This window comes from Pavona decussata, unplaced genomic scaffold (genome assembly GCF_977016875.1).
Source record: "Pavona decussata unplaced genomic scaffold, jaPavDecu1.1 SCAFFOLD_155, whole genome shotgun sequence".
In the NCBI taxonomy this organism is placed as follows: domain Eukaryota; kingdom Metazoa; phylum Cnidaria; class Anthozoa; order Scleractinia; family Agariciidae; genus Pavona; species Pavona decussata.
In genome coordinates, this window is record NW_028145567.1 from 426,158 (window position 1) to 454,072 (window position 27,915).

Below are 27,915 nucleotides of genomic sequence, written 5' to 3' on the forward strand. Positions count from 1 at the left end.
TTTTGCTGGGCAGCTATCGTTACAAAGCTGGGGCATGCATGCACGTTTGTCCATCTGCCACTTAAACTTTACTCAGGAACATAAAAATGGCGAGGTCACTTCATTTCCTACAGTTTCAAAACACAGAAGGAGCAGGGAGTCATCAGATCTATTGTTGAATATATTACAATCTCAGAAACCCCGCCCGTTTCAACAACGGACGTAGATTCAGACGTACCTTGATAACACAGTTGGAAACCTAGTTATTATATTCCGGTTAAATTCATTAAAGATTAATAAACAATTTAGGAATTGAAAACAATTCGATTTGTTTTGGTAGGAAGTATTGTTCAGCTTGGATAAACAGGATAAGAATTTCAAAACAAACTCAAAGGGTGAACTACATAAATGTACAGGTCGTTTCAACTATTTTTGCTGTAGGATTCAAACTATTTTGCTGTAGTTTCTAACGTCAAACTTTTCGAAACTCAAAACCAAAAGAAATTAAGAGATACTTCTGTAAAAAAAAGAAGCTTAGCGAAGAATAGCGAAATCGGGAAGTTGAATTTTCGGGTAAATTTCGCCACCTGCACTAGATGAGTCAGAAAAAATAGACTTTCTAGGCGGACTTTCTAAAACGTACGACTTCTAGTATGGAGAGGAAAGATCTTAAATTAGAAAGCGGGATGACAAACCAGGAACTTTTAAACGAGTATATAAGGATGGAGACTTCGACAATTCTTCATTCAAACTTCAAATCAGCTCAAATTCTTCAACACAAGAATCTACAAGACGAAGAAAGAAACCTTTTCTATAATGGCAGGTAAGTGCGTGTTTCAAGTACAGTACATGTTTCAATGTATTGTTCTTTATCCCATTTGAAAAGATAATCACCACCCCGGCCCATATCTTTCAGTTAGAATTTGATCCTCTATTTGTATTTACTTTTCAATTTTCCTGGACGTTGTTTCTGACTTTCTTATCTTAATACCCAAACGTGCAACATTTTCGATAATCTTTGAAGTATTTGTTTAACTTTTTATCAAGGTATTTAGTCTAGCTCTTTCAGCTTTCATGATTTGTTTACGAAGTTCTCAATTTCTTTTTAACCACCTACGCAATATATCGAGTTCTTTTAGGGATCGACTTTCAGAATATTTAATGGCTCAAATTAGTTTTCTCTTGTTAAACGTAACGCGTTGTGAGTACTAAACTGTCCTTCTGATCATTTTAATTTCATCATTTAATCAAATAACACCTAAGTCCTTACTAAATATGTACTTTTGGAAATTGTCACATTGAAATTTGACGTTACAATAACCCGGAATCGACTTTCGATTTCTTCAAAACAATTCTTTGACTGGTTTTTGGTAAAAAATGTTTTTAGTTACAACTTTTCTGAAGTTATTTCCTTTCTTTTTGTAACAAAACTTTGCAATTTTGATAGGTTGTCTTACAAAGTTTTGTGCCATCCCATTTAATTTTTTCACATCCCATAACAATATTCAGGACAGTAAAGAGGAAAATCACCATGGTAACTCATGACACTGAGTGCTAATGTTACGTATCACAGTCGTTGCTCTAGAGTTTTGAGAGACTAGAACTCTGTAAACTACGATGTGGGTTTAAATAAATAGAAAAAAAAGCCAATCTGTGCTCCTCATTGATTGACCACTAATGCCACATTGGCCGCTATCTTGGATATTAACATCGGAAAGAACCTGGGGTTGAGCATAATTTGCTCTTTGGTGCAAACCGTGTTTCGTCCTCATAAAAATATTGATTGTTGCTAATATTGTTACTTTGTTTTCACTTTGTTTACCAACAGCTACAGTTATCCAAAGTCGTTGTTTGGTATTGTTATGTCTTTTGCTCATTTTGCACGATTCTCCTGCACACGCTGGCTGTCTCCGGACACGATGCGCTGGAATGTCCGGACTTCGTCGGGAGTTTCAAAGAACTATTGATATTCTATACAGATGTTCCCGCCTCCTGGCCCCATTAACGTTCAGGGCCATAAATTACACAGTAAGTTTTAGTTGTTTTGTTTGTTTCTCATTGGTAATTCAGAGCTGTTTTCCATTAATCAACTCGTTTCCTGTTTATTTCTCTATAGTGGGAAGTAAACATATCTTAGCTACATGGGAAAATAAAATTATCATTCTTATTAGTTCACGTAGAACTATAAATGAATGCATTAAAGAATGAATAAATGAACGATTGAAGAATGTGTAACTGTATGATTAAAGAATGAGTGAGTGAGTGAGTGAGTGAGTGAGTGAGTGAGTGGGTGGGTGGGTGGGTGGGTGGGTGGGTGAATGAGTGAGTGAGTGAGTGAGTGGGTGAGTGAGTGAGTGAGTGAGTGAGTGAGTGAGTGAGTGAGTGAGTGGGTGGGTGGGTGGGTGAGTGAATGAGTGAGTGAGTGAGTGAGTGAGTGAGTGAGTGAGTGAGTGAGTGAGTGAGTGAGTGAGTGAGTGAGTGAGTGAGTGAGTGAGTGGGTGAGAGAGTGAGTGAGTGAGTGAGTGAGTGAGTGAGTGAGTGAGTGAGTGAGTGAGTGAGTGAGTGAGTGGGTGGGTGAATGAGTGAGTGAGTGAGTGAGTGAGTGAGTGAGTGAGTGAGTGAGTGAGTGAGTGAGTGAGTGAGTGAGTGAGTGAGTGAGTGAGTGAGTGGGTGGGTGGGTGGGTGGGTGAGTGAATGAGTGAGTGAGTGAGTGAGTGAGTGAGTGAGTGAGTGAGTGAGTGAGTGAGTGAGTGAGTGAGTGAGTGAGTGAGTGAGTGAGTGAGTGAGTGAGTGAGTGAGTGGGTGGGTGGGTGGGTGGGTGGGTGAGTGAATGAGTGAGTGAGTGAGTGAGTGAGTGAGTGAGTGAGTGAGTGAGTGAGTGAGTGAGTGAGTGAGTGAGTGAGTGAGTGAGTGAGTGAGTGGGTGAGAGAGTGAGTGAGTGAGTGAGTGAGTGAGTGAGTGAGTGAGTGAGTGAGTGAGTGAGTGAGTGAGTGAGTGAGTGAGTGAGTGAGTGAGTGAGTGAGTGAGTGGGTGGGTGAATGAGTGAGTGAGTGAGTGAGTGAGTGAGTGAGTGAGTGAGTGAGTGAGTGAGTGAGTGAGTGAGTGAGTGAGTGAGTGAGTGAGTGAGTGAGTGAGTGAGTGAATGTGTGAGTGAGTGAATGAAATGACAGGTTTATTTGGATGTGGAACCAAGTCGGCCTGACTTTGAAAACGAGCTTTAAGGTAATAAAATAAAAGCAAACAAACAAAAAGCTTTGTTATCATTTCGACCTCTGCAGACAGTCTCAAAGAAGATTCGATGTTGTCTTTCTTATCTTTTTTTTCTATTTCTTGTAGAACATTGATTACAAAGTAAGGGATTCCTGCAACCCTACGTGTGGCTCTCCAGCTGACGTGGTGATGCAAGATCTGAATTTAACAAGCTCCAACTGGAATAATGCATCGGTAACTATTCTATATCTGTTTCTGCTATTGTTTAAATTGGTATGCGTTTATCTGAAGATAACTCCCAAATTTTTAAGCTAATAAAACATGACTGTAGGAAAGACTCAGTGTACTCGATCTACCAGCCGGTGGATGTGCAGCAGGTTTCTTTTACAGGTCAAATCTACAGGTCACTGTGATAATTGTGTATAAACAAGCCAAACAGGGTCTACTGGCCCTCCTAACTCCATACTTAAAAGCTAATTCAGGCCTTAAGGGCACGTTAGCCCATTTGGTTATATACCAGTACAACAGTGGCCTGTACTAAGTCTTGTGACCTGTGCAATATGACCTGTAAAAAAGACCTGTCGGAACGAACGTCGGGGCAGGCAGTTAATGCATATCGGCTAAAATTGCAAATTCTAACAGTATTTTACCTATTTACGATAACTTTTTGTTTATGTTGCGCCTTATATGTTTCACTGTTCACTGAAATTTTCCATCACCGCTTCCTGTATTTTTGACGAATTTTTTACTTCTCTACTTTTTCTTCGTAAAACAAACCTGCCTTTTTTCTCTTTCCTAAACAGCAGACTCATTTCTACTGATCTTTTTTTTTACTTGCAGAGAAGCGTTATTCTGGAGTTTCACAGAAGAGTTTTCCTCGACTACAATAAACAGGTCACAAAGTCATTAGCAGATCTATCACGTGCACAGACGATGACAACACATCCTGTATATCTGAACGATTTTATGTTCATGATGGGCAAGATAAAAAGCTTGCTTCCACGAATAGTAAATATTGTAAGTTGCTATTCTCTGGTACGATTTCCTTTAATCAATTAATTTCCACCTGACATTTTTATGTTATTATTTTATAAAGCAATATTTTTATCTTAAGATTATTGGAAATTACTGTTAATTTATGACGCTTTCCAAATATCTTCCTTCAGGATAGAAAACTCAAGGGCCTTACTCTACTCAATCCTTCAGCTGGTCAGCAGTCCTCTTCTGCAGTCATGCGCAACACAACCGCGACAAGTACTACCCTGCCCCAGTCCCTTACAAGAGCAGCGTGTCACTTTTCAGGATGTGTTTTAGAAAACTTGCTCATAGAGTCTTATCAAATGATCGTTGATTTATTTAAAATCAAAAGTAGTTTGTAAATGTAATCTGAACGGATTTCGATTTCAAGGACTTTCAAGGATTTTCTCATATCTGACTAATAGCTTTTTTTTTCTTTCCAAGATGATTTAATTACACAAGGGTTTTGAATTCTGATTGTAGTATTATTCATAGCTGTTTGATTTTGTGGTCAATTGAATTGAAATTCAAGTTGAAGTATTTATTCCAAATAAAATTGAAGTGTATGCATGTAAGTGTCTCTGATGTCTTTTAATTTTCCTTTATCACGGTAATTTTAATTCAGTCAATGTGATTAGTAAAACGGCCAAGCCAAAGAAATTTTTGGTCATTTATAATAACGAATATATAGTTCCGTTAAGACTAAGAATTTTACAGACGTTTGTATGGAGACGGGAAATTTTTGCGTGGCGACAAACAAACGACAACTCAAAACTTCCCTGAATTTAAGGTACGACGTCTCCGCTATTTTGATCAAAAATTTTACCATTCCTTTTATCTTCAGCATTCGAAAGTATGGGAGGAAAGTGACAACCCATGCCAAATTTTAAGTTGTTATTCCAAAGGGAAACTCGATTATTTCAAGCGCAATTTCCACATTCGGTTTGCCGCCATTTCTTAATTCAAAAAAGTCCGTAACAACACGGAGAGTTGGGCCGAGTAGAATGTGACGTCACGTTATCCCTTCACTTCACTGAGAATCGTCCCCATTGTCTTCATATCTACCACTCGCGTTAGAAATCAGAGCCAAAATTCGGAAGAAGTAGGCGATGAACTTGAGCATTTCGAGTGCTTTTAGCGCCAAGATGATAAAATGGCGTCACAAGAGGGAAGCCGCTGCACAAAAATTTGTCGGCTCAAGTTGTTGCTGTTTGAGTGATGGCGGACGCATTTTACGTACTTTCGGGCAGCCCTTTTAAGGACATACTTTTGCCAGGTTGTTCTGAATTATATTTTAAACTTGCAGTTTAAGGTTTAAGTATATCCTTGAAGCCCAAATATCTCGTTAAATTTTTTTTTCGATTTTCGTCACGGTAGCACTTTAAAAGACAAGACTTTCCAACTTAGCCTTTATACTAATTTGAGATGATCTTTCCAGCAGCGTCAATGTATTTGCGTTACCTGGCCTGCATCAAAATCTAAATAATCCGGTTTGAAGGTCGACTGGATGCAGAATTTGATACAAAATATCCATAATTATGTCCCAAGCCAAACCACCTTGACAAAAAAATGCATTGGCACAGTTAAAAAAAAAATCAAAAACGAAGATTTTTCAAAGCGTCGCAAAGTGGAGAAAACAAACAAACAAAAGAATGAGGTCTTTAAAAGACAGCTGCACGATTGGCCTTCTCTCCAGACATTAACCGTTTGAAAAAGAGGTTTTGGACACTGAAGATGACATAACAATGTCGGAACGTTAGCAATTGGCGACTTCAACTAGCAGCATTTTTTATCTTTTATGTTAATGAAATTCTATACGTACGGAAAACAAAAGTTTGTGATAACGCCTTTTTGAAGATTCCCCTTTTCAAATGGAAACGAAGGAAATAAGTGGGAACAGGGACTGTCGGTCTGCCCACTATAGACCTTATGCAAAAAGAATCACATTTTAGCATTTTTGTCTGCATTCAAAGTCGCCTCTCTAGCCTCGTTCAAGGTAAAATATTCTTTTGATATTTGAACTTAAAGTGCCCCTTACCCTTCAATTTGGGTTTTTTTTTTTGGTAGATTTCCATATCTGTGAAGAACTCATTTTCGAATATATTTTTTAGAAATATTGAATCCTTTTTTTTTACGAGCGCTAAAAGTTACTGAAATTTTTAAATTTTTGCGCGCTTTAAGCCCCGCTGGACAAGTTTTTGTCTCGTGGGCTCATTAGGAACGAGCCAATGAGAAGTGTCCGATATTTGACACTTTCTTAGCTGTGACGTAAGAAAAGGACACCAGAAGGATTCAGAAGGAATCTTATGCATGCTGATTCCTTTCTCTACATTTCGAGAATTGCTGCATCCAAAAACCACACATTTTTCAACCATTTTCTCTGTTTATAATTGAAGCATTACCGCGAATCTTCGGATATATTTGCACGATGTCCTTTTCTTACGTCACGCTCCATATTTAAATGTATTTGGCCGAGTGGGGGACTAATGCGAACGATAGGTGAAAATATCGACAAGACTGCCTTCACTTCTAGCGCTCGTTAAAAAAAGGATTCAATATTTCTCAAACATTTTTTCGAAAACGAGTTCTTGAAAGATATGGAAATCTACCAAAAGAAAACCAATTGAAGGGTTAGGGGCACTTTAAGAGTGAGGTTAGTAGGGGTGATTTGAATGCACAAAAGAATATTAAAATGTCAGCCATTTTTGCACATGATCCGTAGTTTGCACTGAATTGATTAAAGGTTTTACGCTTTAAAGGTCAGCTTATTTTAACAGGCATTTCAATCAATCTGTTAAATCTGGGTCTCGTTTGCGAAGTTCCATTTCAGCGATAGAATTGAAAAGCTTTCTTTTGTAGAGAATTAGATGTTCAGAGAATATAAATGAAGACTTGGATGAGAAAAAAAGCCGGGTTGAATGAAGGGATTTTAGTACAGTGGAGCCATTGAAATGCTTCAAAAGTATCGAAGTTCTTGCCATGGAAAAAAATTATTATTCGATAATACAAATACAACAGATGACGATCCGCCGGAAAAATAAGAATAAAAGTTAAAAACTTTCATGTAAATTTCCTTAGACCGCAAAGGAGTTCCGAGGAAGACCACACAACGTTTCTAAAATGAACTCACAGACTAAACAAGCTACAGAGTAAACCTTATTTGAATAAGGCGACTTCCGCTGAAATTATTTCCCTTAACATTCATTATTGCTTCGGAATTTAACCCTAGTTCGGGTTTATTACCGTATTACTTTTAAAAGATATTTGATCTTTTTCTCCCTTAAACCTCTGTCACCATGTTTATTACATGCCCGCACAAGATCGAAATTTCTAAAAAAATAAAACTTATCGTTTTCTTTTACTGATCTAGATATTAATCCAAAGCAGACATCTTTGAATGAAATATCTCCAGTTGATTCAAATTTAATGCAACCACATCACGTTTGCGCGAATTGAAAATGTTGTGCAGTTATCTTGAGACTCGCCTAAATCATCCCCCAACCTTTATGGCGCTTGTTTCCTCTTTCTTGTTTAGTCTTGGTATCACCTCATAAAAGGTTCTTTTGGAGCGGCTTAAAAAAAAAAATGAAAACAAAATTGCTTGAAAAAAAATTGGAGCGGCTTGAAAATTATGGCACAGTTGTGGGCTGATTTAAAATTCGATACAAGTCGCAGCGAGACTCCTCCAAAATTGCCTTCGGAATTTTAAGATTCCCGTGCCAGCGATAAGCGAGCTGTCAGTTTCCATGGTTTTGCAGTTCACTAATTATGTTAAAATCTACTCGTGAGTACCTGCTCGAAAGTCGTTAATTATTCATTCGATGCCGAGAGAGTGCAATAAGACCGAAAACAGCGAAACGTTAATGGGAGCTGAATACTGAGCTAGGTGTTGGTAAGAATCTTTGGCATCATGGAAAAGTATGGGAGGCACTGAAAGCTCCAACAAAACCATGTTTCAAGGTAAGGTTTGCGAAATGCGGCTGTAGCCGCAACATAAGTTTGCAAGTTTCATTGCTTACGCTTCAGGCGCACAGGAATTGTGTGGCGATTTTCCAAGACTTCGAGCAGTTTACTGTTACGGCGCAGTTTATTGCTGTTTCATTTTGAGACTGTGGCTCTTTGAAAAGTGACATTTTATAACCTAGGAACATCGAGCTAACTATATATGTACACATTTTAGTGAGGATTTCTCGAGGCTGAAGTGTTTTTTAAATCCTTCGGCTCATGAACTGTTTTTTGACAGTTAGTTAATTGCCTTGGTTTTATACCTTATGAATAACAATAAAATTTTAACCCTCGGGTTCCTTGTAAATTCAACTCCCCAAGTTTGTCTCGTGTCATAGTTTTCCACCATTGTTTAGGGATGGCCTTGCTGAAGGAAATTTAAACGATTCAATGGCGTTTGTTTTCAACAACAATATTGTAAAATTCTGATATCTAACAACTTCCGAGGAACGTTTATAATCACCTGTATGCAAATATAAATCTAGTACTCGACTAAAGTCATATTAAAGGTGACGGATAATTATGTCAAGGGATTTTTCATATAAATATATTTTTTAACAACATTCCGCTTGCGGGTAAATATGGCAATCTATCTAAAAAGGCTTGGTAGATCATCCTGATTCCTGCCGCTTCGACTTGAAACTTTGTCAACCTCTCCTTCGGGCAAATATATTTCTGATGCGATGCCTTTGCTTGCATGTATTAAAGAGATAACGAAAAAAAAGTCTGTGTTGGTCAAATATTTCGAAATTGAAATATATGCTATCTTCAGAATACTATTACTGTTAAACACCTTTTCAATTTTTGTTGAAGAATCCGCTCACTGCCGCTATTTACGATTTGCTCTTATTGCAATGCCCTGGCCTCACAGCAAGCGAGCCTTTCAGAACAGCTGCAAGAGATAAAACCATGAATTTTATCTCAACTGACCAAACGAGAATGGTGGAAAATTAGAATACATGAAGAGATGAGTGAAATCCAAATCAAACCATCTCTGTAATGATGAAAGATCCTGCGGATTTCAAGACACCCTTGGACTCGCTCGATCCGCAGGTGAAACGACGGCTTGAGACACACAGTCATTATCATGATTCGATATTTGTTGAATTTCTAAAACGTCAGAAGACTCACCAGAGATTAGATCCCCAAGGCTCGAATCATGAGTTATTGCGTTTCGTGCTCGTTCCTAATTACACTTAAGGACGTTGCCTCACGATACAGAGGATTTTTACGCTATTAATTTCATGACTCTGTCGAAAAAGCAGATTTTGGCAAGGGCTATTGAAATCCAAAAAGGAAATTGGGGATAACTACGCATTTTTCAGAGATAAGTCAAGCAACAAAAATTCTAAAAAGCTTTGAAATATAGAACAGCGTATGGTATTTTCCGTCCAAATTGAAGGTCTCTTATCTCTGAAAAATGCGTGGTTAATCCCAGTTTTCATTTCTGCCAGATTCCAACAGCGCTCGCTAACATCTGCTTTTTCAGCGTAGTCATAAACAGCCTAAAAATACCCACGATCAAGTCGGCAACGTTCTTAAGAAATTGGAGTTTCTCGGATCATCTCGAGATGCGCAGAACTTATGAAGCCACCTTCCTTAAATGCCTGTCAAGCCTGAACTTACGGACAGCGCCTCCGATCCGTATTGCGGACATTGTCCGGCTACAGATACCAAAATTTATATAGTGTCTCCGTAATACAAACACCCCATTATCCAGGCGTTAAAACGTTTATTTACTCTTCACTGTTCACTAGATTATTAAAACTGAACTGGGTCATTTGATTATGCAATTCCATATATATACTGGTTTGGTTGCCCAAGCTGCCATTGGTCAGCCATAAATATCCTATACACGTTCTCTTTAAATCAACCAGAGCTCACCATTTCTACAGAATACAGGGCGGTATTCCATGATTTCTCTATATACTCGTCGTATTCAGAGCGGTGTCTATGAATAAAGTGCGCCAAAACAGAAGAAAAGCGGGATATTTCGGGCGCTTTTTCCTTCGGCCAATCAGAATCTTGAAATTATGTGGCATAGCACTCTCGAGACGCCGCGGTTGCCACGTCGATTAAAACTCCCTTGAACTGAAATGGCTTCAAATTTGTACGTTTTCGAACGAGAAAGTTCACTACTCTCGTCTTAAAAAAAAAAACATAGGAACAAAGAAGAAAAGTTAAGCTGATACAGCAAAGTTTACATCGTTCATCGCTTATAGGCAAAGCCGCATTTTCTCTTGTCTGAGATCGCTGTGACTTTGTCCCTGCTGTATGTCCCTGATACACGTCCCTTAGATTTTGTTGCGATTTGCCGCTGTTAAATTATTGCTCGGTGAAATGTCCTTGCAACATGTCCACCCGTGTTCGGGCACCTGTAGCATTGTAGAGTGCAAAACAGTCGTTATTTTTCGTTGGTCTGCCATACGAATGCCCGCGGTCTTCAAACAAAAGGTCAGGAGCGAGTGTACAAACTGAAAAAGTTTAATGGACGTGCATTTGTTGTTTTGGTTATTGAGCCTATCGTTTTTTTGACGTTCTCGTTGCCGTTGCTGTCGGCGTTGCTAAAGTTCCTATTCAGACAAGACGGACGGTGCAAAAGAATAAAAACCGCGGTTTTCAAAAGTTTTAAGGCCAGACCATCGTTTGAAGTCAATAGAAGGTATCATTTTCGATCGTTTTTAATCGTTTCCTTGTGTTGTGGACAGCGAACTGAATGAAAACGCATGTGGTGTTTTTAAAGATAGTCATTTACAAATGAATACAATCGAGAACGTATTTGTGGATGGTGCTTTAGTCAACCTGGAGAGTATACCTGCGATCTGTCAGCTGACTAACAACAATATGCGGGGGGAGTTGACTTCAGTTCGTGCAACAGACGCCAAACTTTACATTGCAACCCCACTGAAATCTCCTTTCATCGTGCTTACAACACTTTCAATTTCCTGGTTTCTCTACAGTAGCAAAACATTCTAGTTTATCAGTGCCCTCTGAAGAGGACAAGAGCATGTTACCAAACAAAAGCCCCACACCAAGCAGGAAAAGTGACAGATCCGAGGGACAGCTATCCAAGTTTGCGCACCTCAAAGAAGTCGTCAGCGGTAAGGATATATGCATTGTACCTGTTCAATAACGATTGTAAAAAGCTAATGAGGATGATTATTCAAAACGGGGATCACTAGATAAAGAGTGATTATCATTCTCTCAGTAAAGGTCTTGTTTTCATTCCTGCTATGTGTTCATTCACACCAAAGCAAACTTTATGGCGGGACCAGTTTAGACTTTCGATATCAATGAACAGCTTTTACGGGTTCATTGACTTTAAAGGTAGCAGGAGACAGCTAATCTGACCACAACTTACTACGGCAATAAAATAACAATATTTATGATATGTAATGCATGAAAGATAATGGTGATGATGACAATGGTGACGAGTAACTGAAAAGGTGTAATATCTACAAAAGAGCAGCTCGTTGCAAAATGTAACAGTGACAGACGTTTTCTATAAATTTGAAGGCCAGTGACAACCTCGTTCCCGGGCGCTTTTCCCTTGTAAATTGCGAAAAGCACTGGGAATGACATTGGGCCAGTGAGGCCTTTGGAAACCCTATACAAACGATTTTGATTTCAAAGTTGGACAGAGGTTCTTTTCAGTTATTCCGCCTGCTGAAATAATCGTCCATGTAAACAGACCCTCACCCTTTATTGTAAGTTGTGCAAATTAAAAATAAACGTTGATTTTTAATCAGTAATACTCCTTTCCCCTCTGGCATAGTATTGAAATTTACTATTGTGTTGTTGTTGGTTTACACTGCATACTTAAGTCTGCATCAAATCGGTAAGGCAGCGCCAGTTCCTCTTCAGCAATGAAAAAATCATTGCTGAAAAGAATGAGTCCATATGACACGCAGCTTATGCTCAGAAGAAGCTAGAGAATGGTCACACTACTACTACTTCTACTACTACTACTACTACCACCACCACCACCACCACCACTACTACTACTTCCACCACCACCACCACCACCACTACTACTACTACCACCACCACCACCACCACCACCACCACCACCACTACTACTACCACCACCACCACCACCACCACCACCACCACCACTACTACTACCACCACCACCACCGCCACCACCACCACCACCACTACTACTACCACCACCACCACCACCACTACTACTACTACTACTACTACTACTACTACTACTACTACTACTACTACCACTACTACCACCACCACCACCACCACCACCACCACCACCACCACTACTACTACTACTACTACTACTACTACTACTACTACTACTACTACTACTACTACTACTACTACTACTACTACTACTACTACTACCACTACTACCACCACCACCACCACCACTACTACTACTACTACTACCACTACTACTACTACTACTACTACTACTACTACTACTACTACTACTACTACTACTACTACTACTATTACGACTACTACTACTACTACTACTACTACTACTACTTCTACTACTACCACTACTACCACCACCACCACCGCCACCACCACCACTACTACTACTACTACTACTACTACTACTACTACTACTACTACTACTACTACTACTACTACTACTACTACTACTACTACTACTACCACTACTTTGGCCTGATAACAAAATTGCCAAATATTGGCCTGATAACAAAATTGCCATGTTGCCCTAGTGCCAGCCTTGAAATCAGTTTGGTTTCTTTAAGCACACATAATGCACGCCTCTTCAGCAAGAGAACTATCAGAAGTACCTGAGTATTGTTTATTGGTACCTTTGTTGTGTCGTCTCCAGGATTTAAAATGAATGAATGAATGAATGAATGAATGAATGAATGAATGAATGAATGAATGAATGAATGAATGAATGAATGAATGAATGAACTTTATTAATGTGTCAATAAAATATCTAGGAGAGGGTAAGCCTTCAGCTAATAGGGGACACCTAACTAAGTGTAACTAAGAATCTAGAAACTGTACAATGTATAAAAATTAAAAAAAGATTGAAAAATATACATATAACTATGTCTATTTAAAATATATCAAAACAGTGACAAAAGATCGAGGACAAAATAATATTGTAAACAGGAAGTCTAGGAATTGCATATATGGCAGCCAGTGCAACCATCTTTTAAGAGGCTTGATAAATCACGCTTTCGTATAAATATTTTTATTTATTTATTTATTTATTTATTTACAGGTTAAAATTAACATAGGCCACTTTATTTTTATAGACCCAACATTCCCTCCATGTACAAAATACAATTTCGTCAGTCATACATTTTTCAAGACAGTTTTCTGTTTAGGTGCTTAGATTAATCAGCGAGAGAGAGCTGGTTCTCATTTGGCAAGGAGGTGCGCGCGTACGCGTGATCACCTGCGTGGGTCTTGCGTGTCGCGCATGCTGTTGTTGTTGTTGTTGAAAAACAATATGGCGGATTTAGTTTGCAGTATTTGTTTCCCGATTGTTTTTATGGACTTTCTTTTCTCAGAAGAGGAACAAATTCTTTTCAAGGAGTCCGGAGAAGACGAATTTATCTTCATTCCAAGTTGTTGTGTTTTTCTTGGCGGAATTTGGTGAAAATCTGTCGGTATTTTGTAGAACACATTCCAAAGGATAACTCACCTTACCAGATTTAACCTATACACCGATTGCAGTTTGCATTTGTGGCTCAATGCGAGGCTAGCCCATCAAGAAAGACTAGGAAAAGATTTACGAGACAAATAAAATGCTTTATACTATATACTCACCGGCCGCCATTTTTGTAGTATAGTAGAAAAATACGCCATGTTCACCATCGTTCAAATTCCCGCGCTTTCCGGCCCACGTTCCGCGCTGGAACGAGTGCACTCGGTTCTAGGTCTGGCCGGCCATTTCTGACAATTCATGGAAACGCACGTTCAAATAACTACATTTGTAAAACTGGGCTTAACTAGGGAATACCTCACTCCTAAACCCGTATACCAGACAAGACGAGTGTGTCCCGTACGAGTTCTCGCGCGCTAAAATCAAATAATCAAGATGACTCAAATGAACACAAGTTGTCCAGCGGACTTTCCAAAACAGAATAGTGCCATGCGCGCTATCATCTTTGCGGTTTCACCTGTTAATATTTTCATTAACACAAAACTCGAACACTTTTGCTAAATTTCGCTCGCAAGCAGCTGGGAATGTCTTGAAACATGGGTCAAGATTTAGGCAAAACAAGCAGGCTTCTAAGTAAGAAGTCTATTAGTTTTGGAGGTTTTTTCCATGACAAAACTGAGTCACTGTTCTTGTGTGGTTTCAGGTATTCGCCGCAAAGGGGGAAGGCGAGGACAGCTTGAAACGAAGAACGATCTCGTGTCCTCTCCGGGTAAGCGAGTTTCCTTTATATCTCACCAAACGTCGGTTTACACAGAGTATTTTATTCGGTCAAGTCAGGGCAAGATGCCGAGGTGAAGTGCAATATGAAAGGCTTTAAGGGCACTAGTCGTATTGATAAGCTTAATGCAAGCTTGCTTCTAATTTGGCTCTCTAGAAAGCATGTTTATTTAGACTTGAATACTAAGCCCCATGTTGTCTGTATTGTAAATCGGCTGGAAATGATATAAACGTATATATTGTAGTGGTGTAAGAACTAAGTTCTTATTTTTACTTCATAAAATTGGTGATTTCTGTTACCTACATGTAGTCACTTGTTGTGAAGACGTTTGGAATATCATGTAGGGTACCATTATAAACACATGTAGGCTGATGTAGCTAAAACAAAACACACTACACTGTAGGCTTAAGCTTAATACTTATGACTTAAGTTCTTGCATGTAAGCTTATTTTTGCTTTAAGACTTATGCACTTCTTGGAAGTTGAATGTACCCTTCAAGTTTGCACATTATACGCAAAACCTATTTAAAAAGTTTCCCAAACATTCAAATTTATAAGTGTATCAAATGTATTCAGTCCCATGTTTCATTTTGCAAAATGATGTCAAAGTAAACAACTCCACAGGCAGTTTCTTAATAAAAGTAGCTTTCATTTGCATTTTGACACTAAGATATTTCAGCAGCCCGTGAAGATCGTGCATGTTAAGGGAGATACGCCTTTTGGAGGCAAGTCGTAATCAGTTTTTTGACAATAGGGCAAACATGTCTTGGAAAGATTGAAATGCTACATGTATATCAAATGCTGAGATGTAAATGAATTTGAAGGATTTATACTGTACAAGTATTTGGAATGTGGAAAGTGTTAAGCCATGTTGTTAATTTTTCAATACATTTGTCTGTAAAACTGTTAGAAGCCCTAAAATGTATTGTTATTAGTACAATCCCTTATACTGTATTAAAGAAGAAGAAAAAGGTTATAGACTGTGGTAACTTATAATTCTATGATTTTTTGAGAATTCGAATTTAGTAAAAGTTATTTGATAAAGAATAAATTTCATTTCATTTTATTTAGTGCCAATATTGTTTGTCTTGTTTCTTAAAATGATGGATTTTCTCAACAAAAACGTCTCTTAAAGTGATGCATTTAAGCTTTATACAATCTAAAGACCTTGTAAGTGAAGAATTGAAGGGATTGGAGCAGGAGAGGCATATACAGTAGTTAATGTGTATTTTAGGGCTTGAAATTGACCTACAGTGTAGAAGCTTATACAAGAATTTATTTATTTGCTTTTTTTTCCCAAAACCTGACTCCACAATGGTCTGTACGCAAGCAAGACAGTATAATTTTCACTTGTCTGTTCTTTTAGCGTAAACAAAAGAAATCATCCAAGCATCAATTCCTCTTTTGGGTGAATTCCTTAAGTTGAAGCCTCCAGGTCAAAATCTTATAATGGAACAGGCTGTGTTTCTTACATGATACGTATATGTACATATAAACATGTATCCTGTCTGTATGCCAAACCAGAGCTGATTTGGAGCAAGTCAAATATCAAAACACATGTAAGGCGGAATAGAGATGAGGAAAAGTCAGAATAACAAGTTATTAGAAGTTTAGAAAGCAAAGAGGAGACTATTGAGAGACTTGGAGAATTTATGCATTTATATTGTGGCTAGTCCTACTTTTTAGTTATCAGTGATGTTTTAATGATAACCTTTTTTATTATCCAGCATACAGTATCAAGGTCACATTTATTTTTATGACTTGTGCTTGATAAGATCAAAGAAATTAAAACAAAAGCAACACGAAGAACCAACCTTAGACATTACAAATACGTGTATATAGATCCTTGTCACATGTGTACTGTATGACTTGTTGTTTTAATCCGGCTGATAATGAATTTAGTGCTAATTAAACTGCATTCTCATCCACTGATAATTAGAGAAATAAAGGATTCCATTGAAGTTATGCTAAATACATGTACATGTACAGTATTTACAGTAAAATATAACAATAATATTACAGTATATATTATATATTATTTTTAAATATTATTTTCAGGGGGTTTTTGTGCTCAGGAGAATAAATTAAATATACCATAACATGTATCAGTTTTTTTGTATAATTTATAGTTGTTAGTAATCCTTGCTAAAACTAATTAAAAATTTTTCATAAGCATTATTTTCATATGTCCCTGTTCTGGCAAAGGGGAGATCAATTATTGTTATTATAAATTGCCTCTGTAAAATTATACTTTAAATTAAAATAATTTACATTTTCACATACAAAATGTACCTGTAAGTGTTACTACTTTCTATGTTTTCATCCATGTCAACTCTTACTGTACAAAAAAAATGTATTAGGAAAATGACATGTCATGTTTTGAATTCTGTTGTTATTTCGTAACTTTAATTTACCCCCCAAACTGCCAAACTGGAATGCAGATAATCAAATATAATCCGACCTGTAAATTAAATTTTAATTCAAATTTCTGTTTCCTCTCTCACCTGTTAAATTCTTTAAAAAAAAAGTATGGAAATCTTCAAACTAGTATCTAATATTTACTTGAGTTTGTAGATTTCCATATCGACCATTCCAGACCTGGAAAAAGTATGGAAAATAAATGTAACATCTGGAACAAGTGCAAGAAAAATCTTGAAAACTCACCATACCTTGCCCCTGACATTACTATCTTGTGTGTGCTTTGACTCATAACTTACGTCTAGAAAAAGAAAATCATAATGATCTGATTTTACAAAAATCTGTACATCCTTTTCACCTAAATTAATTTATTCATTTTATGCAGTTGGGGTTATTTGTAATAAGTGGTTTTCTCGTCATCCCTGAAGGTTGTATTTCCAATACCCTCATGATATTAAAGTGCCCCTAACCCTTCAATTTGTTTTCTTTTGATAGATTTCCATGTCTTTCGAGAACTCATTTTCAAAAAATTTTTTGAGAAATATTGAATCCTTTTTTTTTATGATCGCTAGAAGTGAAGGCAGTCTTCGCCTATCGTTCGCATTAGTCCCCCACTCGGCCAAATATAAAGCGTGACGTAAGAAAAGGACATTGGCAAAAATATCCGAAGATTTGCGGTAATGCTTCAATTGTAAACAGAGAAAATGGTTGAAAAATGTGTGGGTTTTGGATGCAGCAACTCTTGAAATGTAGAGAAAGGAATCAGCATGCATAAGATTCCTGCTGAATCCTTCTGAATCCTTCTGGTGTCCTTTTCTTACGTCACAGCTAAGAAAGTGTCAAATATCGGACGCTTCTCATTGGCTCGTTCCTAATGAGCCCACGAGAAAAAAATTTGTCCAGCGGGGTTTAAAGCGCGCAAAAATTTAAAAATTTCAGTAACTTTTAGCGCTCGTAAAAAAAAAGGATTCAATATTTCTAAAAAAATTTTCGAAAATGAGTTCTTCACAGATATGGAAATCTACCAAAAGAAAACAAATTGAAGGGTTAGGGGCACTTTAACTATAAACCATCAAATGAAAAATGTAAATTTCTGAGAAAACATACATGTATTTTGATTACTACTTCTGGCTCTTGGTGTTTAGTTTATCATCAATGCACGAAAAAACCCCTTTGCGCACATCAAATGTGTGGTCAAAGACTGTCAAAGGCCGCCTTTGATTACCTTTGATTCGAATCACAGGTGACAAAGGCCACATTTGATTCACCATGGATTCAAATTTGTTTCGAATCAAAGATATCAAATATTTGATCCACCTTTGATGCGCGTCATAATCGGAGTCAAAGTTGTTTGATTTAAATTTGACACGCGTCAAAGGTAGAGTCAAAGTTGTTAATACATTTGAACTCACTTTTGATTTGAGTCAAAGGTATATGCAAAGGCGTAAAATATTTGATGCGCATCAAATGTGTTGTCAAAAATGTTATTATATTTGACGTCATCTTTGATACAGATCAAAAAAAGAACAAATCCAATTTTTCGTGCAGTTATAAGCCCCAGATGTTGTGGCTATTTGGTTTTCTGAAATTGGCAATCCTTTGAGAGGTTTCTCCTTTTTAATATGACATACAGCCTGTACATGCACCAACTGTTAAATAGTTCTATAATAAAAATTATATAATTATGAGTGTTTGTCTAAATTTTTTTCTGCTTTGTCCAAAAGTCCCCTGTGCTATTACAAAGTCAGTTCTTTTTACAGTTTTATTAAACTATGATACAAAACACCAAGTAAACCTTTGTTTGTACTGTACCCAACACAAGGTACATGTACATCCATGTGCACAGAGTCTTCTCTTATTTCTGTACATGTATAAAGGTCTTTATTATTCCACTATTATGTCATTTCACCAAATAAGGTCAAGAGAACGTGCAAAATATGAGACCGTAATACACTGTAGTGTCCCGGTTTGACCGGTTTACAACAGAGCGAATACGGACGGAAAAGGCAGAAAAAAGGAGCAACAATGTCCGGACTGGACGAAGAATAGTTTTTGAAACGATGCAGACTCGAAAACAAGTTTCACTTGTCATTTATCTTTTCATTTTATCTAATCAAATTAAAGACATTTAACTGGCTTTCTGTGTTGTTTACATCATTCGTACGCGCCATATACCGATGGACAGTTGATGCCGGGTGCATTTGAAAACTGTTACCAAAACAGAGAAGCCAAAATAACAAAATCTTTTTGTAGTGGAATAATAAATCTCTTATTCGATGGTTTTACATATAATACTCGCGGACATTTTGCTCATTGCTCGTATTTTTCCTCGCCCCTTCGGGGCTCGGAAAAATACTACACAACTCGCAAAATATCCGCGCGTATTATATGTAAAACCATCGAATAAGATATATGTATACATCCTTACATTGCACATAAATTTACAGTATGTTGGCTATCCATACTGTTTGAAATAATGACGCATGTACAGTACAGTACAGTATCTTCTCTCATCAACCTGTGCAATCATCCTGTGATCACTTACTTTTACAAATACCGAATGTTTCAACAGCCACCTATGGCCAACAAGCTTTTTCTTTTTATGCTCCGAAGCTCTGGAATAGTTTACCTATTCTATAAAGTACCGACCGGTAGTCTGAAACTTATCTTTTTTGTCATCATTTTTAACCTTACAGTAGTTATAATGTTTTTAGTCATTATTGCAAGTGTGTTGAGATTTTTAAACTTGCAGACAAGGACTTTTGTTATTATTATTATTATTATTATTATTATTATTATTATTATTATTATTATTATTATTATTATTATTATTATTATTATTATAATTATTTGTATTTTAAATGTTATAATAATTATTGCTATTATTGTCATAATGTGTTAAATTCTTTCGCATGCATGCTTCAATGTAATTTATGCAGTTTCAATGTAGTTTATTATTCTGGAAAGGTGTCATAGCGTCAGTTGTAAGATGTAGGATCGTAGTCAACATCTCAAGTATTAAAAGGCTTTTCCTCCGAGTCTACAACGTTTTCCTGTGCTGTTATAACAATTATGAAGTGAGTTTTTTCTTTATTTTTTTTCCCATCATTTTTTTAACACAATTTTTTTTCTGGATAGTGTCAACTCTTGTAAGCAAGCATCATATAAATAAAATAAATTTTAGATACATGTACATGACAACGATGACGGGGATTGTACATGTACTGTAATGATGATAATGATGATGATGATAATACAGTAATACTAAAAATAAATAATGTTTTATAACATGTTAGTGGAATTTAAACATAATTCAAATGCAGTATCTATAGGTACATGTAGGGATTCTCCTATCACTTTTTGTTAACGTTTTTTTTTTTTTTTTTTCTCTTTTACATGTAGATCACAGCAGCCAGGAATCTAGTCTTCATTTTGGAGTCAGAGTTGAGGGTATTGATGAGCTAATGTTGAATACCAAATTTTCAAGACAGGAGTTACAAAGAATGTACAGAGGTTTTAAAAATGTAAGTACTGTACACCCTGAATGAAGTATTAAAATTAACAAAGCTACTGCTATAGCTATTGTAGTATTAGTGGTACAAATTGAGAAGCGAACAATGTGGCCACTGATGTGCTGTTATCTCAAACTGAAGTTAGGTATATTTTATCTTGAAATTGATCTTGCCATCTTGATTTAGAAACATAATATTAATTATAATAATATTGCTATTAATTGGACGGATGTGGAGATACATCTGGCAGGAGTTTAAGCTGTAGCTTTTTCATAACTTTTTAGGAATCACGAAGTATGACTATTTTACCTTGCATGTACACTGTACACATAGAAGTTACTTTGTAAATTAAATGTTGTTATGCGATAATTTATAAATCGTCCCATTGCAGTGTGCAGTGCATTACAGTGTACATTTGCACCCTGTTGCACCTCGTTATACTGTACTTTACTTACATACATTTAACAATATTAACTTGTTCCTCAAAATAATGTACTTTTTTTAAATCTGACTGTTTAACCTGGACCCCTCTTAGCTTCGCTACTATTAATATTTTGGGCTCTGTGTGTGTGTGCACTGACAAAGCTAAAGTTTAACATTTTTTAACAAATAAGGCTACACAAATTATTTAAATGTACATGTAACTGTAAAGAAGGATCAAGGTTTCCCTTTAATATCATTGTTACATTATCAGGAATGTCCCAATGGAACAGTTGACAAAGATACATTTAAGAAAATTTATGCCCAGTTTTTTCCTTATGGAGGTATGTCAGAAATGACCAGTACTAATTAATTTAAACTTAACTGTAGTATTAATGACATTGTACAGTATGTAAAAAAATATATTTAACTTAAAAAGACTGACAGAAAAACATAAAATTGCATGATACCTGTAAAATCGATATTATACATTCAAGCTTTTAAAAATCTTAATTCCCAATAAATTGTCAATTAATAATTTGAAACCCGAGCTCTGGTCTTCAACAGTGAAATGCATGTACATGTACATTGTAGTATTCAGTGAAAATTAATTTTGAATTAATTGTTTATTAAAATTGATAACTTTTAACCTTGTTGTAAATGGCAAATGTTGTGCATAGATATATACAGTAACATAGTATAATTGCTTTTTTTTTTTGTAGTTTATTTCCTCTCAAATAGTAAGTCATTCCTTGAATAATGATATATCCCAATTAAAAAAATGCCCCTTTTGAGCAGACTGTTTAAATCAACTTCACTGTACTGTTGTTACTGTAGAACTTGAATGTAACCACATACATGTACAGCTCAGATAAAAAAGCGTTGGCCCCAGTTGTTACTCAAGAAAATAATTATATGTAAAGGTGTAATGTCAGTAGAAATAAAAGTAGTCATTTCAAGTAACACTAAAGCTAAACTGATCAGAAACAAAAATTGTGGTAAAACCAGGATTTGAAAGCTGTATGTAGACAGGGTTTTGCTGAACTGGCCAAAATGCAGCATGTACAGTGTACTGCTGAGATTTGATTTATATTGTTGTTGAAGTGCAAAATGTCATACAATGTAAAGTGTACAGCTGTAACATACTTTTTAAACATACATAAATTATACATAATAATCATGATTCATTTAATTTCTTTCTTGCTTCATGATAGACTCAAGTCTTTATGCAAATCATGTTTTCAATGTGTTTGACCAAGATAGAGATGGAAAAGTGTCATTTGAGGTATTTGATTTTTCTACGTGTATATGTTGTGGTTCAATTTTATCCTTGGTTTAATTTTTATTTCCCATTGTTTTAAACTCATTATCATACATTACTATACCCCAAAACAAAGGGAAATAAAATTTAAACCAAGGATAAAATCGAACCACAACATATACATGTATTTACATGTACCAAACAATACTTACTGTATTCTTTCAAATTGCACAGAATGTTGCCTGATGGTAATAGCCAACAAGGCCATAGGCTGAGTGGGCTAAAATCAGGTGATACAGTGTATCTGCGAGATTGAGCTGGATAATAATTATCCTGCTCAATCTTGCAGAATATCACAAAATTTTATTGTTTATGGCATTGAAATTACATGTAACACAGGATACGAAGTGCCCTGAATATTATTGCATCAAATATATGAGATTGGTAATGCTTTGTATGTTTGGGTATGGGGTTAGTTTCTAAAGAAACTGTGAAGCTACATTGGTTGGGGAGTGGAAACCAATGTTTGGTTTAATCAATAGAGTTGATAAGGTAATGGGGCCACCAAAAAGAGATTTAAGAGCTGGCATTTTGAGAATGGCTCTTGGCTCTGAGGAAGTCTGGGCTAATGCTAGAAACATCAGCTCTCGAATCTCTTTCCGTTTTCCAAATTATCTTATCAACTCTGTTCACTTGATAAAACCGAACATTCTTTTGTATGTTAGGAACGTTTTGTCATCATGTACATCTTCATCCTCTTCGAAGTTAACAACTGTAATTGGCAATAAAAATGATAACAATATTACAAATTTCTTTACTGGTACATATACATGTAGATATTTCTGTCAATCTCTGACAGGTTGGAAAGGTAAATGGCAGGGCAAAAACACTGTCTGAATATAATTGGTATTTTGGGCCAGTAGTACAGTGCATGTACATGTACATGTATATTGTATTGACATAATGTTGCATCATCCATAGGACTTTGTGACAGGTCTGTCAGTGTCTCTTTATGGCAGTAGAGAGGAGAAAGTGAAGTGGGCATTCCAGTTGTATGACTTGGATGGTGATGGCTGTATAACAAGAGAGGTGTGATGGCAGTTGTGACATTTCTTTGTTTTATTCTTCCCCTTTCCCTTCCCCTGTCCCACCATGTAAGCATTTTTCAGAGATAATTTAAAGGCAGCGATAATTATAAAAGCTTTAAAATACTTAACAATTTATGGCATTTTGTTTTTCCAAATTGAAGCTTTATATTTCTGAATAAGTTTTGAATGGTTACTCCCAATTTTCATTTTGAACTCCAATAACACTAACTTGTCTTGCTAAGATCTTTCATAGTGATAAAACGCTACCTTTGAATTCCTAGGCACTGTCCTTAAACACCTCTAGCTAATGGGCTACAGACCTGTATTCCGAGATGTTCAGAACATAAAAATACATGCAGGGTTTAGTTGTCTCGTGAAAGCTGTTCATGGTCCCCTCAGTCACACCATACAAACTTGATAGTAGTTCATTTTAAATATTAAATGTTTTTTGACTCTGTAGGAGCTGGCCACAGTGGTGCATTCAGTTCACTGTATGATGGGACTTGACTCCCCGCATTCAACTGGTGAAGAAATGACTGTTGAGGAACAAGTTGAGAGACTGTTTGTGGTAACGCAGTTGTTTGTGTTATTATTCATCAATGAAGTTTTACTCTGAAAAGTGTTTGTTCAAAACTGGACAAAAATTAGCAACAGTAATGCTGATAAGCTAATATTTGAGTGTCACACCGTACCGTCATTTGCCATATATTATCTTTATTATAAATTATTATTATTATTATTATTATTATTATTATTATTATTATTATTTATTGTTAAAAATAAATATTGCTCTCACACTGTATTTTAAGTAGCAAATTTACCAATAATGAAAAGCCATTACTCCGCTGATACATGTAAGTGGGAAGCATTTATCTTTAAATTTATTTATTTATTTATTTATTTATTTATTTATTTATTTATTTATTTATTTATTTATAACAGTAAGGTTTAAAAATCGTACTTTTTAAAACCTTGGGGTAGCAGTTGTACCAAAGTGTACAGTAGTTACTATTGAGCATACATGTACATGAATCTCAACCAGTTTACATGTAAGTCCTACATGTACATGTAGCAATATCAGTATACAAGAAACATGTGCATTTAGAAGAACTGTGCGTGCACATCTTCATGTAAGAAATAAATCTTCGTTGGTAACTTGCCCCTTCTCTATTTTTGTTAGCTGATGGACAAAAACCAAGATGGTTTTATTTCAGAAGAGGAATTCTTAGAAGGCTGTGAGAAGGTAGGGACAATAGAAAGTGGCTGATAATTTTCAATTGCTGAAGTACATGTAGGTAGCAAAAGAATTCTTATAATACAGTTATATACAATGTAGATTAGTCACGAAAATCATTGCGGCTTAGAAGATGTGTGGATAGAGCACAGAGTACATGTACAATGGCTGCATTTATCACCTGTCATGGATAGCACTGTTCTATAACATACAAAATGTAGAATTCATATTCAACCTGCAGTAGTCATCTTGTTAGACTGTGCTGCAAAAATGACATGACATACAGTCTGTAGAAAACACTAACTGGTTTAATTATATTGTGTCAACATCACTTAACAATTATTTAAAACCCCTCTTAAGTGTACACGTATCTCTATTTTATGTCATAATACAAAAATAAAAACTGCAAATAAAGAGAAGATTAAAAATGACCATTGTTTTTAATTGTGATTCGCATCGGTTTACTAATGACAAGGTAAAGGCAACTGCTACCTTTTTTGTCTACACTGTGTACTGTGGAGGGGCGCTTGAGGCATTTTTGATAAAACTAGACAATTACTTTTTTTTTTGAAAGTTTAAATTGAAATGTTCATAATAACTTCATAGTTTTACATAGCTGTAGCTAAACATGCATGCTTTGGCATACATGCATTACACAAAAAGTAACTCCGTTAAAATTTCATTTTCGTTGTTAATTGCCTTTCAGGACGAGTCAATTAAACAGAGTTTGGCGATGTTTGACTCCGTTAGGTAAACGGATAAAGCAACAACAAAGATGAAATTAACGTAAAATATAATCTACTAGAATAACAAATGCTCTAAAAGAATAATACAATGTAAATGTTTGATTGTGGGTGTACAATATCGTTATTTAAAAAAAATTATCTCGCTACGATGTTTCCTCAATTAAGCTCCCTCGGTGAGGGGTCTTGTGTAACAATTGATACAAGTGTGAGTGCGGGGGGGGGGGGGGGGTGGGGGGGACGGGAGGGTGGCTTTACAGAGAGATCCAGGTTTTTTAGATTTTCGACAGTCCAAGTTGGTGTGTAGAGAGTTGCATGAAATTTATACGTGACAGATACATGCATTCCTCAAATGATAGCACTGGGAAGTAGAGCGGATTTCGATTGAGTGTCGAAGTAATCTCGCGTTTGCTTTGGTTTGCTTTACTATGCTCTGTGATTGGTTTGCAGATTAGGCGCCACATTCTCAGCCAATGAGTTACAAAGCAAAAGCAACTGTGTCTTGCTCGCACACGTTTTCCCGCGCTTAGCACCGGTTACATGTATTTGCTTCGGGATTCTGATTCGTTCGTTGCGCTTTTTACGGTTGTTGTGATCGACCATAATGATAACATTGGTTTTTGCCTTTACGACACTTAGCCTGCGAGAGCAGGAGACCTTTTCGGCTTTTGTTTCATCCGCCGATCGCGAGAGTCGACGCCTTTTTCGCGGGCTTTTACGGCGGGCGAAACAAACGCCAGGAAAGGCGTCTGTTCTCGCAGGCTATGCGGCACTCAAATGAAAACCGCCCAATTCTTCAAACGGCAAGTAACGCGATGAGATATGGAATAAAGCCAGTGTGTGCTAATCTATTTACATGTTAGTGAAAGAAAGATAGAAGGTGGTAGGGGACGGCTTATTTATTTTGCAGCCGCGGATGCTTTGTAAGAGGGAAGGGGCTAAACACAATAAACATTAGAAGCTTCAGTTGGTATGATCTTAAAAGTTGGGTAGAGAGATCTTTTTGTACAAACGCACCATAGACCCTTTTCGGTATAATTGTTCAAAGATTTTCAAGATTCTTATTTAAATGGCAAAATGTTTCGAAACGTTTGCAAATCAAAAAAAGTGTTGCTCAATAGGGATATTAAAGTAGAAAGAAACATTAACATTAATGGCGTTTTTTTTCTCTATCGCCATTTTGTTTGTCCACATGTTGCCGTTGTGGTGATGCTCTTTTAAAATTTGCTGTATTCTGACAAAATAAGCTTTAAAATACATATTTCTGTACACGAGGAGGCAAAACACAAAAAACCAGGGCCCGGTTGTTCGAAAGCCGATTAACGCTAATCCACGATTAAAAATTAGCCGAGGTTTTCATCTCAGTCATTAAATGTTTTTTTAAAGCTAATTTTAAGCTACTGGTAAAAAAAAACTGAGGAACAAAATCTTTTTGAAGAGTCTTCATTGATTAGTAATTAAACTCGAATCAAAGTTCACGTTAACTCAGGATTAGCTTAATTGGGCTTTAAACAACTGGGCCCAGCGCAACTGGTAATCGTGACTGTTGCGAAAGTAGACCTTTGTGTTATTAACTACCCCCCGAGTCTCTTCAGTTAGTATGATCATTATTGTAAGACCCGAGAACTCTGGTTTACAAGTCGAGCACCTCTCTCCTCAGCAGAGCTCCTTCATAAAAAGGGCGGCGAAATCTCGGAAATGGGAAGAGAAACGGAAGCGTCCCCCCGCGCTCCTCGTTATTTTACTCTCTCCAGTCCCTTATTTGTCTCCGCTCGATTCCCGCGCTTCTCTTTATATCCTTATTTGTTTGCTCGAGTGCTAAACAGGCCTCTGTGGAGGAGAGAGAGAGTCGAGCACCATAACCACTAGATAGCCATGTTTGTACCCCGTTTAGTAAATAAATAAAAAATTTCCCAACTTATTCTATACATGTACAACCTTTCAAGGTATGATATTTGTTTGGTTGTTAGGTGAGTTCAGAGTCTAATTCAAAACCAATGTTGGTGCCAAATTTTTTGCAAACTGTTTACAGCTTGTAACAATGATACAGTGATAACACCTCCGTGAAGGGTCATAAGCAACAACAGGAGGCATTATGTGTTTCCTTTTTAACGTCAGATATTTGCATCAACAGTTTAATTTGCTGTCTACTATAGATTACGTACACAAAAAAAGTTTTAAGACTGAAGGTGATAGAGTCAGTCAGCCACAATTTTAAAACTGAAAGGGCGTATAGATATGAGTTAACAGGCGAGGCGGGTTTGATTGCATTTTATGGTGAAGACGGCTGTCTGAACAATTTTTTAGGGGAAAAATAGAATATGTACGCCACTATTAACTACTTGGGTACATGATTACTAGTATTTATTTGTAAGTTCAGTGACTTGATGTAAATATGCTGTGAACGTCGTACCTCAAAGTTAATGCGGCGAAAATGTATTTATTTATCACCCGCGGGGTCCGGAAATAACCTCGTTATTTATTGTGAAGGGAAGATATTATAATATTGAACGTTAAGACTTTTAACTCTTAAAGGCTCAGTGGGAAAGGTACATTTCGAAAAAATAAAAATAAATTACTTACAATGAAGTAGAAAGCTTTTTTTTTTTTTTTTTACCGAAATCTTCGGTC

At 36.5% G+C, this 27,915-nt stretch overlaps 2 protein-coding genes across 5 annotated transcripts; both read left to right on the forward strand.

Annotated features, from left to right (window-relative positions):
• The first annotated feature begins 701 nt into the window (after positions 1–701).
• Positions 702–4,569, forward strand: LOC146465721 (uncharacterized). The gene is made up of 5 exons (XM_085127972.1): positions 702–802; positions 1,808–1,910; positions 3,316–3,423; positions 4,030–4,206; positions 4,356–4,569. Exons 1-5 carry the CDS (start codon positions 702–704, stop codon positions 4,566–4,568), a joined length of 702 nt encoding a protein of 233 aa, XP_084984098.1. The 3' UTR covers position 4,569.
• A 3,440-nt stretch (positions 4,570–8,009) lies between these two features.
• LOC146465722 (neuronal calcium sensor 1-like) lies at positions 8,010–27,873 on the forward strand. Of its 4 annotated transcripts, XR_014868197.1 has the most exons (11): positions 8,010–8,166; positions 11,172–11,312; positions 14,535–14,600; positions 20,429–20,550; positions 21,233–21,302; positions 22,173–22,243; positions 23,201–23,308; positions 23,768–23,875; positions 24,488–24,550; positions 25,248–26,878; positions 26,925–27,873. XR_014868197.1 is itself a non-coding variant. In XM_085128241.1 (10 exons), exons 1-10 carry the CDS (start codon positions 8,127–8,129, stop codon positions 25,293–25,295), a joined length of 837 nt encoding a protein of 278 aa, XP_084984367.1. In that variant the 5' UTR covers positions 8,010–8,126; the 3' UTR covers positions 25,296–27,873. The 4 variants fall into 4 exon arrangements, 3 of the variants coding, with proteins under 3 accessions (XP_084984367.1, XP_084984368.1, XP_084984369.1); XM_085128241.1 differs by having other exon boundaries at positions 25,248–27,873; XM_085128242.1 differs by having other exon boundaries at positions 8,024–8,166; positions 11,175–11,312; positions 25,248–27,873.
• The last annotated feature ends 42 nt before the right edge of the window (positions 27,874–27,915 follow it).